At 42.9% G+C, this 17,392-nt stretch overlaps 1 protein-coding gene and 1 long non-coding RNA gene across 3 annotated transcripts in view; one reads left to right on the top strand and one right to left on the bottom strand.

Moving 5' to 3' along the window:
- Positions 1–14,678, bottom strand: part of LOC307128491 (cystatin-like protein) — a 47,654-nt gene extending 32,976 nt beyond the window's left edge. Inside the window, exons 1-4 of one of the 2 annotated variants that reach the window (XM_079820399.1) lie at positions 14,464–14,678; positions 14,235–14,339; positions 14,074–14,139; positions 12,412–13,948 (exon numbers count right to left, since the gene is read on the bottom strand). In XM_079820399.1, coding sequence (XP_079676525.1) covers positions 13,832–13,948; positions 14,074–14,139; positions 14,235–14,339; positions 14,464–14,640 — 465 coding nt within the window. In that variant the 5' untranslated portion in view covers positions 14,641–14,678 and the 3' untranslated portion in view covers positions 12,412–13,831. Of the gene's footprint in view, positions 1–12,411; positions 13,949–14,073; positions 14,140–14,234; positions 14,340–14,463 lie in introns of those variants that run through there. The other variant, XR_013816797.1, reaches the window with a different exon arrangement.
- Positions 4,673–6,466, top strand: LOC307127304. The gene is made up of 4 exons (XR_013816618.1): positions 4,673–4,941; positions 5,092–5,196; positions 5,296–5,361; positions 5,487–6,466. It is a non-coding gene; the product is annotated as an uncharacterized lncRNA (long non-coding RNA).
- Positions 14,679–17,392: the final 2,714 nt, after the last annotated feature.

Genomic DNA, 17,392 nt, shown 5'->3' with positions numbered 1-17,392 from the left:
CTCTGGGATGGCGTCAACACACTCTTCTTCGTGTAGAGTCTCAGCCCCAAGCACTTTATGTGGGCCAGAATGCCATCTCGATGCCGAACCGCCATCTCGTACGACTGGGCCAGTATGAGCCAGTCGTCGATATATAATTCAGTACACGTGAATGTGCATGGGGAAAGAGCTAGGCCGAAGGGAAGCACTCGATATTGGTATGCCTCACCCCCGAAAGCAAACCTCAAGAACTTCCTGTGACATGGAAGGATGGATATATGGAAGTATGCGTCCTTCAGATCTAACGTGACGAACCAGTCCTCAGACTGGATCTGACCCACGATGATGGGAATGGTGAGCATTTTGAACCTGAACCTCCTCAGAGACCGATTCAAATACCTCAGATCTAGAATAGGACACAACCCTCCATCCTTTTTGGGAACTATAAAGTACCGGCTGTAGAACCCGGACTCCCTCTCTGGCGGAGGAACACGCTCTATGGCCTCCTTCACCAGCAAGGATTTTACTTCTTGTTCCATTACCCGAACCCGCTCTGGTACCACTGCAGTCCACGTCACTCCACACCCTCCTAGCTTCATTCGACCTCAAACGCCTCATCACGTCACATACCCACAAATCTGGTAACCAGCTGGACCTCATTTACACACGCAGCTGCTCTACTGACAGCATTTTGGTCAAACCTCTACACATCTCAGATCATTTTTTCATCACATTTAATCTTCAACTTACTACTCACGCACCACCAGTTCCTCCACCAGTTACTTTCAGGCGAAACCTGCGCTCATCTCTCCTCTGCTCTGTCATCCTCCCTTCTCTCATCCACACAATTCTCTTCTATGGATGTTAACACTGCAACTGACACTTTATGCTCCACTTTAACTTCATGTCTAGATAATATCTGCCCTCTTTCTTTTAGGCCAGCACGAGCTACTCCCTCTAACCCTTGGTTATCTGATGTTATTCGTGAACACCGGACGATACTCAGGGCAGCAGAGAGGAAATGGCATAAATCAAACCACCCATCTGATCTAGCTAAGTATCAGTCTTTGCTCTCATCCTTCTCAGATGAAGTACATGCAGCTAAATCTTCTTATTTCCAAAACAAAATCAGCAGCACCTCAAACTCATGCACACTTTTCAGAACACTCAACTCTCTGCTCTGTCCTCCTCCACCACCTCCCTATCTCCAGACGACTTTGCACAATTCTTCACAAACAAAACAACAACTATCAGCAATCAGTTCTCACCCTGCGCACTGTGGATTTTAGATCAGCCACATCCACAACCGAACAAGCTCTCTCCTCATTTTCTACACTCACTGAGACAGAAGTATCTAAACTTCTCCTCTCCAGCCATCCTACCACCTGTCCTCTCGATCCCATTCCCTCACACCTCCTTCAAGCCATCTCTCCTACACTCCTACCAGCACTCACACACATCATCAACACATCGCTCTGCACTGGCATTTTCCCTACCACTTTCAAGCAGGCTTGGGTAACTCCACTGCTTAAGAAACCCACTTTAAACGCATCACTCATATGTAACCAAGGGCGACCACTTTCCTGACCAAAAAAACACGAATCTCACAAAAATTACTTATTTTATTTATACAAAAATAATTATAACAAACTGAATTTAATCAACACAGAAAAATACAACAAATAACAAACAGTTAAATTCCCCCTTCGAAGATGTCAATGACCAACCAACCTTCCATAAACCCCAACACAATCCCAGCTTAAATCACACATAATTCAAAATAAAGAGAAAAACAAATTACATAAGTGTTCCCAAAAATCATATTACACCAAAAGAAAACCATTCAAACGAAACTAGAAATCAAACCAGGAAAAGGTACACTCCACGGCAACCATAAATCTCATGCAAATGAATTAATGTGGTTTCCAAGCATCCATACGGTAGTATGGGTAAAAAGGTTGGCTGGTAATACGAGGCTGGGAAATGGCATACAAACAAAAACAAATAAAAGACAACAGAAAAAAAAAAGAGGACCTCACTAGCCAGTCCAGTTCAGTACAAACATAATTTCTCCCTGCGCTGGAGGCAAACAGCGCGCACATACGGGGACTGGCTAGCTGAGGAAAATAAAACAAAAAACAAACACAGGAGGAACAGCGATCAACTAAGCCTAATAAACAAACAAAAACACAAATTACTATACACCAAAAAAAATACACACCATACATAGTTTTACTTTTTAATCCTAAAAAGCATAAAAACATTTACAGACACTATATAAAAAAACTTCTACAGTTACCTGCCACACGGCCACCAACTCACGATCACATGAAAACGGGCGTGACTAACGGTAGGCAGACCCACGCTCTCTGCATCTGCAGTGCACTAAAACATGATACCTCATTTTAGTAAACAAGGCTTTACGGATGTGCATCCCATCGATTCACTCATCCTACCTGCTCACAAGACCATGTCCGTGCACACTCAGCCACAGCAGTACTGCCGGACAGCACAATGTTTGCATCTATGTTAAAAACACCTAATTTAATTTAACAATAAGTGACAAAACAAATCGAGGTTCACTTCAGCCTACCTGCTCACCCAGACCGTATCCGCGCAAAAACCGGAAGTGCTGCCAGACCACACGCGTCCACACAACAAATCGGACCCCGTCTCTAGATCTCCCTTCAGGTGCCTACTTAAAAACCCTCTCCCTACCTGGCCACGCCCATTAATTACATCAGTAACCACCTCACCGGCTACACATAGATAACTACAGACCTGTCTCTCTCCTGCCATTCATAGCAAAAACTCTTGAACGAGTTGTTTTCAACCAGGTTTCATCCTTCCTCTCACAGAATAATCAGCTGGACGTTAACCAATCCGGTTTCAAAAGGGGCCACTCCACAGAGACTGCACTACTGTCGGTCACTGAAGCCCTGCGGATAGCTAAAGCTGAGTCCAAATCATCAGTCCTCGTCCTCCTTGATCTATCTGCTGCCTTTGACACGGTCAATCATCAAATTCTTCTATCCACCCTCTCATCACTGGGCATCACAGGGACTCCGCTCCATTGGTTTGAATCTTATCTCACAGGTAGGTCCTTCAAGGTTGCCTGGAGAGGAGAGGAATCCCAAGCACATCAACTGACCACGGGGGTTCCTCAGGGCTCAGTGCTTGGACCTCTCATTTTCTCCATTTACACTACTTCATTAGGTCCCATCATACAGGCACATGGCTTCTCATATCACTGCTATGCTGATGACACTCAGCTCTACCTTTCATTCCAACCAGACGACCCCACAGTAGCTGCACGAATCTCCAGCTGTCTGGCTAACATCTCCGCATGGATGAGTAAAAATCACCTACAGCTCAACCTGGCAAAGACTGAGTTCCTCATCTTCCCCGCCAGTCCCACTATGCAACATGACTTCACCATCCAGTTAGGTACATCCCTGATTTCCCCTTCAAAGTCAGTCAGAAATCTTGGAGTTGCATTTGATGACCAGTTGTCCTTCAGAGAACACATTGCTAAGACACATTGCGCTCTACAACATCAGGAAGATCAGACCGTTCCTAACAGAACACGCAACACAGCTTCTTGTCCAGGCCCTGGTTATTTCAAGACTTGACTACTGCAATGCGCTTCTCCCCTCTTGTGCGATCCAAACACTTCGAATGATCCAGAATGCAGCGGCACGTCTGGTCTTCAACGAGCCCAAAAGGACCCACGTCACACCACTCTTCATCTCTCTGCACTGGCTTCCACTCGCTGCTCGCATCAAGTTTAAGGCGCTGACGCTTGCCTACAGAGCCACCACACGCTCAGCTCCTGCACACTTTGACTCGATTCTACGACTCCACACCCCCACCAGAAGCCTTCCTTCAGCCAATGAGCGAAGGCTTGTAGTACCATCACAGAGAGGCAAAAAATCCCTTTCCAGAACATTTTCATTCAACGTTCCCAGCTGGTGGAACGATCTTCCCACCGCCATCCGAAACGCTGATTCGTTGACAACATTCAAAAGTCAACTAAAAACTCATCTCTTCCATGAGCACTTAAAATTTTTTTAAAAAAAAGCTTTCCTTTCCTCTTTCTCCTCCTCTTTCCCTCCCTACTCTAGCCTGTGCTACACTGAGAAACGTACATGGACTAAGTATTTCAGGCACTTGTTGCGCTCACTCGACTCTTCGCGACCAATCGCTTATTGTACCCCCAAGTTGTAAGTCGCTTTGGATTAAAAGTGTCTGTTAAATGCATAAATGTATAAAATTTATAAATGTATGTCGAGGATGATTCGAGAAATGTACCAAAGCGACTGAGAAAAACTGTAAAAGTATCTTTATAAAGGCTTGTTAAATGTATCTTCATAAAACCTGCAGAAACCCGGTGCGTCCCAATTCGCACTTATGCACTATTCTATATGCACTTTAAATACCCGGATGATGCACTAAATTAACGGAAAAAACGAAGTGTGGATTGTTGGACACTTCATGCACTCGACTGTCGCAGATTTAATTGGAGTGGAGGGCGAGGCACCAGATTCTGATGTTGAACAACAAAATAACCATGTAAAGTTCAAACACTACACGTTTGAGTACACAGTGCATAATTGCGTAATTTGGGACACAGTTCCTGTCATATTTCATCATCTGGGGACTGAGGGGAGGACCTCTGGTCACAAAGCAGCCAATCACAGCTGTGGTGATCTGTGTAGCCGTGACACCAGAGACCGGTTCTGACTCAGATCAGGCAAACAGTGCAGAACATCAGTTACTGTGAAGATGAGAGGTTTACTGTTCCTGCTCAGCGCTCTGTTCCTGCTGGAGTCAACAGACGGACACACTGAATATGAGTAACTAAGCCAACATGACACAGAGATTATTGACAGGGCAATAACACAAGCTAATGAGGAACATGGAAGAGACAAACACCTTGATTTTGCCTCCATTTTAAATGTCGTAAGTTAAACCTTTATCATTTTACTGTAATTGTGTTTTGATTGTTTTCTGTGCTTATGCATCTGCCTTAACGTGCTGGTAAAAATATTTAAACATCTCCTACATGTATGGTTGTCATCTTTATGCTTTACCTGTATCTCTATATGACAGAATCCTGAGAAGCGCATGTTTAATGTGTTATTAAAACCCACCTCATGTGACAATACGACACCAAGTGTCCATCAGAAAGACTGTAAAATCCAAGATCAGGCTAGAGTAAGTAACTACTCGCTCTCACTGAAGGATCTCGACTGTATGGAGTCATTGTAGAAGAAAAGCTTACAGTTTCTCACAGCTCTGTTGTGTTTTTCTCAGCCTCAAGTTTCTTGTGTTGAATGTCGTGGATACATGTCCTGTTTTCTTCTCAGAGACTCAGAAAAGGTACATCACATATTAGTCACATATTGAGGACAAAGTCCTCCTTAATTTACCCTCATGATCCATCCTTTATGTTGTCAAGATCCAGATATTCCTGCACTAAAAGGTTTTAACTGTTCTCATTGCAGATTAAACAAACCATATCCGAATGCTTGACTCCCTCCTGAAATCATCTTGATGGAAGAACTGTTTGAAAAATGAGGGGTCTGGGATGCATCTGAGAAAAAAAAAAAAATAATAATCAAGGATCTGAATTAATAGATTTAAAAAAATAAAAATAAAAAAATCACTAATGAAATGTACCCTATAAAACTGATCAGGCCAAGTTTCTTCATCTGGAATTGAGTTATGAAGATTAATGTGTATTTTTGCTCAACTAGCAGTTTTCTCAATATGTTTCAATGTTATGTAATTTTCCATACTATAATATGTAAAATACAGTAGTCTTTATATTAGTACGCCCTGTGTTGAATAACATACGAGTAAAATGTTTAATTATTAAAAAAGTTAACAAATAAATGTCTAAATATTCCTCATAGGTTTAAAATTGTCCCCAAAGTTTCCATGAATAAAATGTTCCAAATCTTGAACTTTAGACTATTAATTGGCGCTGAATTTGAGGTGAAAGATGAGGAAAGATCTGTGAACAGATGTCCCACAGTGTGACGCTGTTATTCTGGTGTTTCGCTTGTTTTTCATTGGTGTTTTAAATTGATGTAAATGCTAACCGTGGGCTTTGTTAATGATTTTTTATTATTATTATTAATCATAAATAACAGTCCCTTTTCTTTCAGGATTAACATTTATATGCTTTTGAAAGCGAAATGTCCCTAACACTTGAGTGTGTATCAATAACAAAAGGGGAAACAAAACTAGATGTCTGTCTAAATATAACCTCATGTCTTGAGTAACTGAAGTAATCAAGAAATCCAGATTTGCTTTTACCCAGTAACAGAAGGGTTTGCTGAATTATAAAGAACTAATCATGTTGTAATGAATCACCTTTTTCATGCTCCTGTTCTATAAAAGCAGTTGTGCTCTTTTTGTTGGAGGGATTCTCTGAGACGGACACGAGGTCCTCCGGCGTGAATGAAGCATATTCAAAGGCATTGTATGGAGTCTGTCTGATTACTGTTGCACAACAATAGGTTACTGTCATAACCCCGGTTCTCTAGAATAGAGTGGAGAGATCCACCTATGGGAAGGGCATCCGTAGCTGACCTCTGCAGAAGCATCCAATTGCACCAAGTCTGACAAGTCTCATAATCATGAACCCGCCACACCGACACACACACGTAACTGCGGTGTGCAAGCAGGACATGAAACGTGTGTGTGACACACACAACAGAAGGCAGGGTTAGGAAGACCCCAAGGGGGTAATCCAGCACCCGGAAAGCGTACCTTCCATAGGGGCGGCCATAACCAAGCCATCACCTGCTGTTAGCATCCCATTGACTCCCATTCATTTTGGCCTCACTTTGACAGTGAATAACTTTGCATCTGAGGCGTTTAAAGACTCCATTTGTCCATTGTTTATTTCTAAAGAAACACGACAATGTATAAAAGTTTCCATTACCTTGTATCTTACACTATCGACCTGTAGAAGCCGTTTTTGTAAAAAATAGGCTAACGATTGCGTCGTAACCACGTGACAACCGGCGCATAGTAGAGAAATTACCATATAGACATGAGGAGAAGCCCGCAGGCAATCTTTTACTGTCTATGAGGCAATCGGGGGGATGTGGAGGCATAAAGTCCGATAAAGTCAAGGGAGAAGCATGTGGAGAAGCCCATAGAGAGCCAAAAGCAACGGGACAAAATATTTCAACAACGTGATTCAGATTTCACTTTGCACAACTACTAGAAGACTTGCCACTGTCAGGTTGGTTGCTCACGTCACATCCTCAAGCTCAGTCTGAGGCCGCTCGGCCATCAGGAAGTGAGTGCTTCTACTTGACTTCACTTTTTCTCCGTGAAGTCTATGGGGTCGCTGTGTCCATTTCTTTTACTGTCTATGGGAAGACCCCGCCCCCAAAACCAAATGTGCTACCGAGGTTCTGGTGACATCCAACCTGTAGTAATGCACAAACGTACGGGGAGAAGCCCAACTGGCAGCAGAGCAGATAGCTTGCAGCGATACTCCCCTGAACAGAGCCCAAGAGGAATGAGTGTAAAATTGCTTTTGTTCACCTTGAAGCCCAGAGATGTGACGTGCGTGAGCACACGGCAGGTGTCCTGCAACACCTTTTCCCTCGAATCGGCTATGATGAGCCAATCGTCTATGTATGTCAGGATCCGTAGACCAGACATTCTCAGGGGAGTCACGCTTCCGTGCACAGACAAAATGTGCGGAGGCTTAACCCAAAGGCCAGGACCGTGAATTCGTAACAAATGCCTTGATAGGCGAAACGAAGAAACTTCCTGTGTGGTGGATAAATGCTTATGTGGAAAAAAAGCATCTTTTAGATCAACCGATGTGAACCAGTCGTTCTGTTTTATGGCGCGGGCGAGCTAACCATGAGTTAACATTCTGAAATTGCATTTCCTCAAATGTGTGTTCAACACCCTGAGGTCCAGAATAGGACGGAGGGAACCGTCCTTCTTTGGAACCAGGAAATAACGAGAATAAAACCCCTAGTTTATCAGATGGGGGATACCACCTGAATTGCACCTTTGCTCAGAAGAGATGAGATTTCCTCCTTCAGAACGTGGGCCGTGCTTTCCTCTGTGTGAGAAAATAGAACACTGCTGAAACGTGGGGGTTTCATAGCAAACTGCAGACGATAGCCCTGCGATATTGTACGCATTACCCATACGGGTGGTGAGGCAGTTCGCCAAGCTGACACACGGCTCGCGAGCATGCCAACCCGCGCCGTGCTGGCTTCGTGCATGCCCAGCTGGCTTATTTGTGATGCAATGATGCCCTCTAGTGGGGAAACTAGGGATGGCAAGCGTGGGTTCCCAGAGGTGTCCACTCTTTGCAGAGAAAAGTGCTTTCCCTGCAGAGAGAGGGAATCTCTCTGTAACAAATTCATTTGATTAATTTGATTTAATGTGTTTTATCTATCTATCTACAGTGCATCCGGAAAGTATTCACAGAGCTTCACTTTTTCCACATTTTGTTATGTTACAGCCTTATTTTAAAATGGATTCAATTCATTACAGTTTTTCATTCGCTTTGGTACTATTTTCACAAGTAAGGTGTACATTTTCAAAACTCTTTGTACAAAAATCCAAACTGGTCACGCTTGTAACACAGCTTGTCATTCTTTCAAAACCTGATCTCATGGTTTCATTCAGTTGCACATATCTTCAGTCCACATAATCATTGTTTCAAACACAAGATTATTGTAATATGTAATGAGAACATTTGGTTTAATCACCGAAACACAACAGTGTTATCTTCTTTCTGTTGAGTACTTTAAACAATCAGTTCATTTAACAGCAAACAATGCAAGATACATGTTTCAAATCACCCTCCTTGCTGAATTATCTACAGTATACCTCTAATAACAGGCTACAGATGCCACATAAGAAAATACGGTTACATTACCTTGTGTGATGAAGTTACGACACAGCCATGAGGTTCTGTGCTATAACAGAGTTTGCTGTCAATACAGTAATGTTCTCTGAGAAGTGTGATCCCCCTATAGTTGGAACACACTCTCCGGTCCCCCTTCTTGAAAAGAGGGACCACCACCCCGGTTTGCCAGTCCAGAGGTACTGTCCCCAACTGCCATGCGATGTTGCAGAGGCGTGTCAGCCAAGACAGCCCCACAACATCCAGAGACTTGAGGTACTCAGGGCGGATCTCATCCACCCCCGGTGCCTTGCCACCGAGGAGCTTTTTAACCACCTCGATGACTTCAGCCCGGGTGATGGACGAGTCCACCTCCGAGCCATCAGCCACTGCTTCCTCAGCGGAAGACATGTCGGTGGGATTGAGGAGATCCTCAAAGTTTTCCTTCCACCGCCCGACGATATCCCCAGTTGAGGTCAACAGGTGCCCATCTCCACTGTAAACAGTGTTGGTAGGGCACTGCTTCTCCCTCCTGAGGCGTCGAACGGTTTGCCAGAATCTCTTCGAGGCCAACCGATAGTCTTTCACCATGGTCTCACCGAACTCCTCCCAGGCCCAATTTTTTGCCTCCATGACTACCCGGGCTGCAGTCCGCTTGGCCTGCCGGTACCTGTCAGCTGCCTCCGGAGTCCCACAAGCCATCCAGGCCCGATAGGACTCCTTCTTCAGCTTGACCGCATCCCTTACTGACACGACCACAAAGTCGATCATCAACCTCCGGCCTAGGGTGTGTCCTGGTGCCACGTGCACTGATGGACACCCTTATGCTTGAACATGGTGTTTGTTATGGACAAACCGTGGCTAGCACAGAAATCCAATAACAGAACACCGCTCGGGTTCAGATCAGGGGGGCCGTTCCTCCCAATCACGCCCCTCCAGGTGTCACTGTCACTGCCCACGTGGGCGTTGAAGTCCCCCAGTAGAACGACAGAGTCTCCAGTCGGAGCACTTTCCAGCACCCCTCCCAGAGACTCCAAGAGGGCTGGGCACTCCGCACTGCCATTTGGGCTGTAGGCACAAACGACAGTGAGAGACCTATCCCCGACTCGAAGGCGCAGGGAAGCGACCCTCTCGTTCACCGGGGTGAACTCCAACACATGGGGGCTGAGCTGGGGGGCTATAAGCAAACCCACTCCAGCCCTCCGCCTCTCACCATGGGCAACTCGTGTCAACTCGGACTATCTCTAGTCGGTACTTCTCGACCTCCCGCACAAGCTCAGGCTCCTTGCCCGCCAACGAGGTGACATTCTACGTCCCTAAAGCCAGATTCCGTGTCCAGAGATCGGGTCGTCGGGGGCCTCGCCCTCAACTGTCGCCCGATTCACTATGCACCGGCCCCTTACGCTCCCTCCTGCAGGTGGTGAGCCCACAGGAGGGCGGCCCCACGTCACTCCTTCGGGCTGAGCCCGGCCGGACCCCATGGGGGGAGGCCCGGCCACCAGGCGCTTGCATACGAGCCCCAACCCCGAGCCTGGCTCCAGGGTGGGGCCCCGGCTGCGCCATGCCGGGCGACGTCACGGTCCTTGGTGTAATTGTCAACATAAGGGTTTGTGAACTGTTCTTAGTCTGGCCCATCACCAAGGACCTGTTTGCCTTGGCAGACCCTACTAGGGGCATATAGCCCCAGACAACATAGCTCCCAGGATCATTCGGGTACTCAAACCTCTCCACCACGATAAGGTGACAGTTCAAGGAGAGGCATATGGTTATTCATATCGGAAATTGCAAACAAAGTAGAAACTATTTCGGCCCCACTTTATATTAGGTGGCCTTAACTACTATGTACTTACATCAAAAAATGTATACAATGTACTGACTGTGTTCAAATTGTATTGCAAAACACCTTTGCTGATATTGAGGTGGAATACGGGGAAAGTTAGGGACAGGTGTGGGGGTATGGGTAGGTTTAAGGGTAGTGTTAGGTGTAAGGGAAGTGTCAACAGTGTAATTACAAATGTAACTACAGAAATTAATTGCAGGTATTTTTTAAAATGTAAGTACAATGTAAAAACATGTATGTACACAATAAGTGCATTGTATCAAATTATTAATTAAAATGTTAGTACATAGTAGTTAAGGCCACCTAATATAAAGTGGGTCCACTATTTCTATATAATCAATATCTATTGGTGTACCAAATTATTAATTGATTAACCATTAAGATCAGTGGATTAAATAATAGTCAATTGTATTAAACTGAACGAGAAGAGATGCAAATCAAAAGTTTTATAGTAAGAGCTTTATGAAAGGCAGTTACTGTGAAAGAAACATTTATAAAGATGAAACACTTATTTTTTGTGGTGAAAAGGAAATGTTATGGTTTTGTGTATTGTACTAACACAATTGAAAATATGCTGAAATGTTTGAAAAAAGTGCATTTTTGATGATCTGTTGTGATATTAGTACCATGAGTTTTGAAAATGTACACCTTTCTTGTGTAAATCTTTGCAATTTTATTATTTTTTTAAAACCAACAAATCACATGTCCATAAGTATTCACAGCCTTTGCCATGACTCTCAGCCATGAGCTCAGGTGCTCCTGTTTCTACTGATCATCCTTGAGATGTTTCTACAACTTGATTGGAGTCCACCTGTGGTAAATTCAGTTGATTGGACATGATTTGGAAAGGCACACACCTGTCTATATAAGGTCCCATAGTTAACAGTGCATGTCAGAGCATAAACCAAGCCATGAAGTCCAAGGAATTGTCTGTATGTAACAGGCCAGCGAGTAGTCGCTGTGCGAGTAAACCTTACTCCTCTGATCTCGAGACGCTCTAGTCAACGACGCTAGAGGTTGCAGCCTTTAGCCTCTTTAGAGCGTCCGACTCTCATGCCGGCGGACCCGGGTTTGAGTCCCGTTTGGAGCGGGGCAGTCCAAACAGGAAGGGTTACATGTAGACCTGCGAGACAGGTTTGTATCGAGGCACAGACAAACTGAGCGATCGGGGAGAAGGGCCTTAGTCAGAGAGGTGAGCAAGAACCCGATGGTCACTCTGACAGAGCTCCAGCGTTTCTCTGTGGAGAGAGGAGAACCTTCCAGAAGAACAACCATCTGTGCTGCACTCAACCTGATGGAGCTCAAGAGATCCTGCAAAGACCAATGGGAGAAACTGCCCAAGAATAGCTGTGCCAAGCTTGTAGCAAAGGCTCTGAATACTTGTGTACATGTAAAAAAAAATTAAAAAGTAAATATGCAAAGATTTCAAACAAACTTCTTTCACATTGTCATTATGGGGTTTTGTTTGTAGAATTTTGAGGTAAAGGTCCCAGACACTACACATGTACAGTAACTCTAGGCATCTCCACTTCGACCTGTTTGAGTGGGACGACGTCTCATCCCTTATGAACACACTGTCTCTGAATAAGGGCTCTAGTGTTCCCTTCAGCACTATCACTTGAGAACAGAAGTAGGCCTAAGATCTCTAGTGTTCAGCTGTTGTGCAACAGTAATCAGACAGACTCCAGACAATGCCTTTGAATATGCTTTATTCACGCCGGAGGACCTCGTGTCCGTCTCAGAGAATCCCTCCAACAAAAAGAGCACAACCGCTTTTATAGAACAGGAGCAGGAAAAAGGTGATTCATTACAACATGATTAGTTCTTTATAATTCAGCAAACCCTTCTGTTACTGGTAAAAGCAAATCTGGATTTCTTGAGTACTTCAGTTACTCAAGGCATGAGGTTATATTTAGACAGATCTAGTTTTGTTTCCCCTTTTGTTATTGAGACACGCTTTGGCCCAAGTGGACATTTCACTTTCAAAAGATTTTAATCTTGAAAGAAAAGGGACTGTTAGTTATGATTAATTAAGACTCATCTCTTCCATGAGCACTTAACCTCTTTAAAAAAAAAAAAAACTTTCCTTTCCTCTTTCTCCTCCTCTTTCCCTCCCTACTCTAGCCTGTGCTACACTGAGAAATGTACACAGACTAAGTATTTCAGGGACTTGTTGCGCTCACTCGACGCTTCACGACCAATCGCTTATTGTACCCCCAAGTTGTAAGTCGCTTTGGATAAAAGCGTCTGCTAAAAGCATAAATGTAAATGTGAAGAAAAAAAAAATAATTAACAAAGCCAACAGTTAGCATTTGACCTTCAAGTCTCTTAATATAATTTATATTGTAGTTTGTATGAATTTAAAACACAAATGAAAACAAGCCAAACACCAGAATAACAGCGTCACACTGCGGGACATCTGTTCACAGATCTTTCCTCATCTTTCACCTCAAATTCAGTGCCAATAAATGGCCTAAAGTTCTGTCACATTTTATTCATGGAAACTTTGGCGACAATTTTCTATTAAGAATATTTAGACATGTTTTAACTTTTTTTTTTTAAACTATTATTTGAAAACAGTAAAAACAGTTTGTCCAAACTGCTTGCTCTTTAATCATGTGTTTCAATTTAACCCTGTTTTATTTTTAGTTTTTAATTTTACTTTTTATTTTTATTTCCTTTTAATTTCCTTTTAATTCCTATTATAACTATGATACTATATATATTTTTATTTTATTCACTTATAACTATTTTAACTTCATTTCTGTGTAAAGCACTTTGAATTGCCACTGTGTATGAAATGTGCTATACAAATAAACTTGCCCTGCCTTGCCTTGCCTATTATTAATTTGACATTTGTGTTATTCAACACTAGGACATACTAATAAAGGCTACTGTATTTTCCATATTTCTCTCAAAATTACATCATTACAGTGAAACATATTGAGAAAACTGCTAGTTGAGCAAAAATACACATTAATCTTCATAATTAAATTCTAGATAAAGAAACTTGTTCTGATCAGTCAGTTTTATAGGATACATTTCATTAGTATTTTTATTTTTTAATGTATTAATTAATATCCTTGATTCAGATCCTTGATTGTTTTTATTTCTCAGATGCATCCCAGACATCCAGTTTGTTGCTTATTTTCAGATTTTTGCAACAGAGTTTTCCCTCCAACAAAATGAATTCCTGAGGGATTCAAACATTCTGACATGGTTTGTTTAATCTGCAATGAGAACAGTTCAAACCTTTTAGTGCAGGAATATCTTGATCTTGACAACATAAAGGTTGGATCATGAGGGTAAATTAAGGAGGTCTTTGTCCTCAATATGTGACTAATATGTGATGTACCTTTGGTGAGTCTTTGAGAAGAAAACAGGACATGGATCCACGACATTCAACACAAGAAACTTGAGGCTGAGAAAAATACAACAGAGCTGTGAGAAACTGTAAGCTTTTCTTCTACAATGACTCCATACAGTCGAGATCCTTCAGTGAGAGCGAGTACTTACTTTAGCCTTATCTTGGATTTTACAGTCTTTCTGATGGACACTTGGTGTCATTTTGTTACATGAGGTGGGTTTTAATAACACATTAAGCATGCGCTTCTCAGGATTCTGTCATATAGAGATACAGGTAAAGCATAAAGATGACAACCATACATGTAGGAGATGTTTAAATATTTTACCAGCACATTAAGGCAGATTTCAATTACAGTAAAATGATAAAGGTTTAACTTACGACATGTAAAATGGAGGCAAAATCAAGGTGTTTGGCTTTTCCATGTTGCTTATTGGCTTGTGTTATTGCCCTGTCAATAATCTCTGTGTCATGTTGGCTTAGTTGCTCATATTCATTGTGTCCGTCTGTTGACTCCAGCAGGAACAGAGCGCTGAGCAGGAACAGTAAACCTCTCATCTTCACAGTAACTGATGTTCTGCACTGTTTGCCTGATCTGAGTCAGAACCGGTCTCTGGTGTCACGGCTACACAGATCACCACAGCTGTGATTGGCTGCTTTGTGACCAGAGATCCTCCCCTCAGTCCCCAGATGATGAAATATGACAGGGTTTCTGCAGGTTTTATGAAGATATGTTTAACAAGCCTTTATAAAGACACTTTTAAGACCAAGTCAAGACATTTTAAAGTGTAAATAAATTGAAGAATACACTGTCAGTAAATACGTTTTCAAACATATTTTTTGTTAAAAAAAACCCCACCTCAAACAACTCTGTTCTTTGGTCAAAAGAACGCTCTGGACCTCAAACTGGGGCGAAAGTTCATCTTCCATCAGGACAATGACCCAAAGCACACAGCCAAGATAACACAGGAGTGGCTACGGGACGACTCTCTGACTGTCCTTGAGTGACCCATTCCTGCATGCAGATCTCCTCTAGAGCAGTGATGTTTTGGGGCTGTCGCTGGGCAACACGGATTTTCAACTTCCTCCAAAGATTTTCTATGGGGTTGAGATCTGTATGGACCTTGAAATGCTTCTTACGAAGCCACTCCTTCGTTGCCCGGGCGGTGTGTTTGGGATCATTGTCATGCTGAAAGACCCAGCCACATTTCATCTTCAATGCCCTTGCGATGGAAAGAGGTTTTTACTCAAAATCTCACGATACATGGCCCCATTCATTCTTTTCTTTACACGGATCAGTCGTCCTGGTCCCTTTGCAGAAAAACAGCCCCAAAGCATGATGTTTCCACCCCCATGCTTCACAGTAGGTACGGTCAGGGGCGTAAATCACGGGGGGGACGGGGGGGACAGGACCCCCCCCAATCTGAGGGCTGTCCCCCCCTAAAAACCATGCTGAGTATTGTAAATAATATAATGATATATACTTAAAATAAATGTGTAAGTAGTAAAACAATACAAAAGCAAACGGGACAAAAAATGCGTTTAAGTTTAGAAACATTTTGAGTCCCCCCTCCCCCTTGCCCCACAGTGGTTTGATCCACCGCGCACCTCAACCAACGTTACCCATAGAACGTAAAAAACTACCACAAGTTTGGGGAGAGAACAAAGCTCTTCAGACAGCAGTTGTGAAACTCCAGTAAGCTGTCAATGCTATTTTATTAACTTTAAACATCAGATGAAGTGACTTTTTTCTCTTTAATACAGATTAGGCAAAACCCTGTTAGCATCACTTGCCCACCGCGGCACCGCCCCGGGCCACCGTTGTTTTCATTTTTATAGTAATAAAATAATTTTGTTTAGTTAGAGAACAGAGCAGACACAACAATTAAAAACTAAACGTGTCTGCTCAATACAGCACGAGCCCAACGATAGTCAGATTTCATTCATCACTAGAGCAAACAGCTGACAGACAAGATGATCGCGGAAGTTTTGGTTTCAAAGCGAAATGTAAAAGTGCCTTTTTAAGGGAGTGTGTCATTGTACTGTTTTCTTGCTGTGTTTTTCATTAAGAATAATAGGCTAATGAACCCATAATTCAAGCAACCCGCCCTCGAATTGGCGCTAATTCTAAATCTAAAGTATATGCGCACGACGCTCTGTCAGATCTGTGTTGGGTTTTGCTCAATATGATAATAAGTGGCAGATCAGGCTTGCTGCAGTTGAATATCTAAAGATCTGAATATCATAGTATAAAATACTATGTGGAGGATGCAAGATAATTTTAAATAATATGACTGTGTGCCTTACTCATATTTAAACAACCATTGCTTTGTGTTGTTGGTCAGATAAAATGACAGAGAAAAGAAAAACGGACATTAGATAATTTTTCAGTGCACCAAAACGCCAAATAAGCACAAATATATTTTTTTTTTTTTGGTACACATATCCTTACAAGTACGATTTTGGCTATATTATTTGTGTCCCCTTCAAAAATTGCTCTTGAGAAATTTCATGTTTATCGTCCCCCCCAACTGTTAGATAAAATTTACGCCCCTGGGTACGGTGTTCTTTGGATGCAACTCAGCATTCTTTCTCCATGAGTTTTTACCAAAAAGTTCTATTTTGGTTTCATCTGACCATATGAACATTCTCCCAATCCTCTTCTGGATCATCCAAATGCTCTCTAGCAAACTTCAGACGGGCCGGACATGTCCTGGCTTAAGCAGGGGGACACGTCTGGCACTGCAGGATTTGAGTCCCTGGCAGCATAGTGTGTTACTGATGGTAGCCTTTGTTACTTTGGTCCCAGCTCTCTGCAGGTCATTCACTAGGTCCCCCGTGTGGTTCTGGGATTTTTGCTCACCGTTCTTGTGATCATTTTGACCCCACGGGGTGAGATCTTTCGTGGAGCCCCAGATCGAGGGAGATTATCAGTGGTCTTGTATGTCTTCCATTTTCTAATAATTGCTCCCACAGTTGATTTCTTCACACCAAGCTGCTTACCTATTGCAGATTCAGTCTTCCCAGCCTGGTGCAGGTCTATAATTTTATTTCTGGTGTCCTTTGACAGCTCTTTGGTCTTGGCCATAGTGGAGTTTGGAGTCTGACTGTTTGAGGTGTCTTTTATACTGATAACGAGTTCAACCAGGTGCCATTAATACAGGTAATGAGTGGAGGACAGAGGAGCCTCTTAAAGAAGAAGTTACAGGTCTGTGAGAGCCAGAAATCTTGCTTTTTTGTAGGTGACCAAATACTTATTTTCCACCATAATTTGCAAATAAATTCTTTAAATATCAGACAATCTGATTTT

Source organism: Gobio gobio (genome assembly GCF_949357685.1).
Source record: "Gobio gobio genome assembly, chromosome: 6".
NCBI classification, from domain to species: Eukaryota; Metazoa; Chordata; class Actinopteri; order Cypriniformes; family Gobionidae; genus Gobio; species Gobio gobio.
This window is presented reverse-complemented; position numbering and strand designations above follow the sequence as displayed.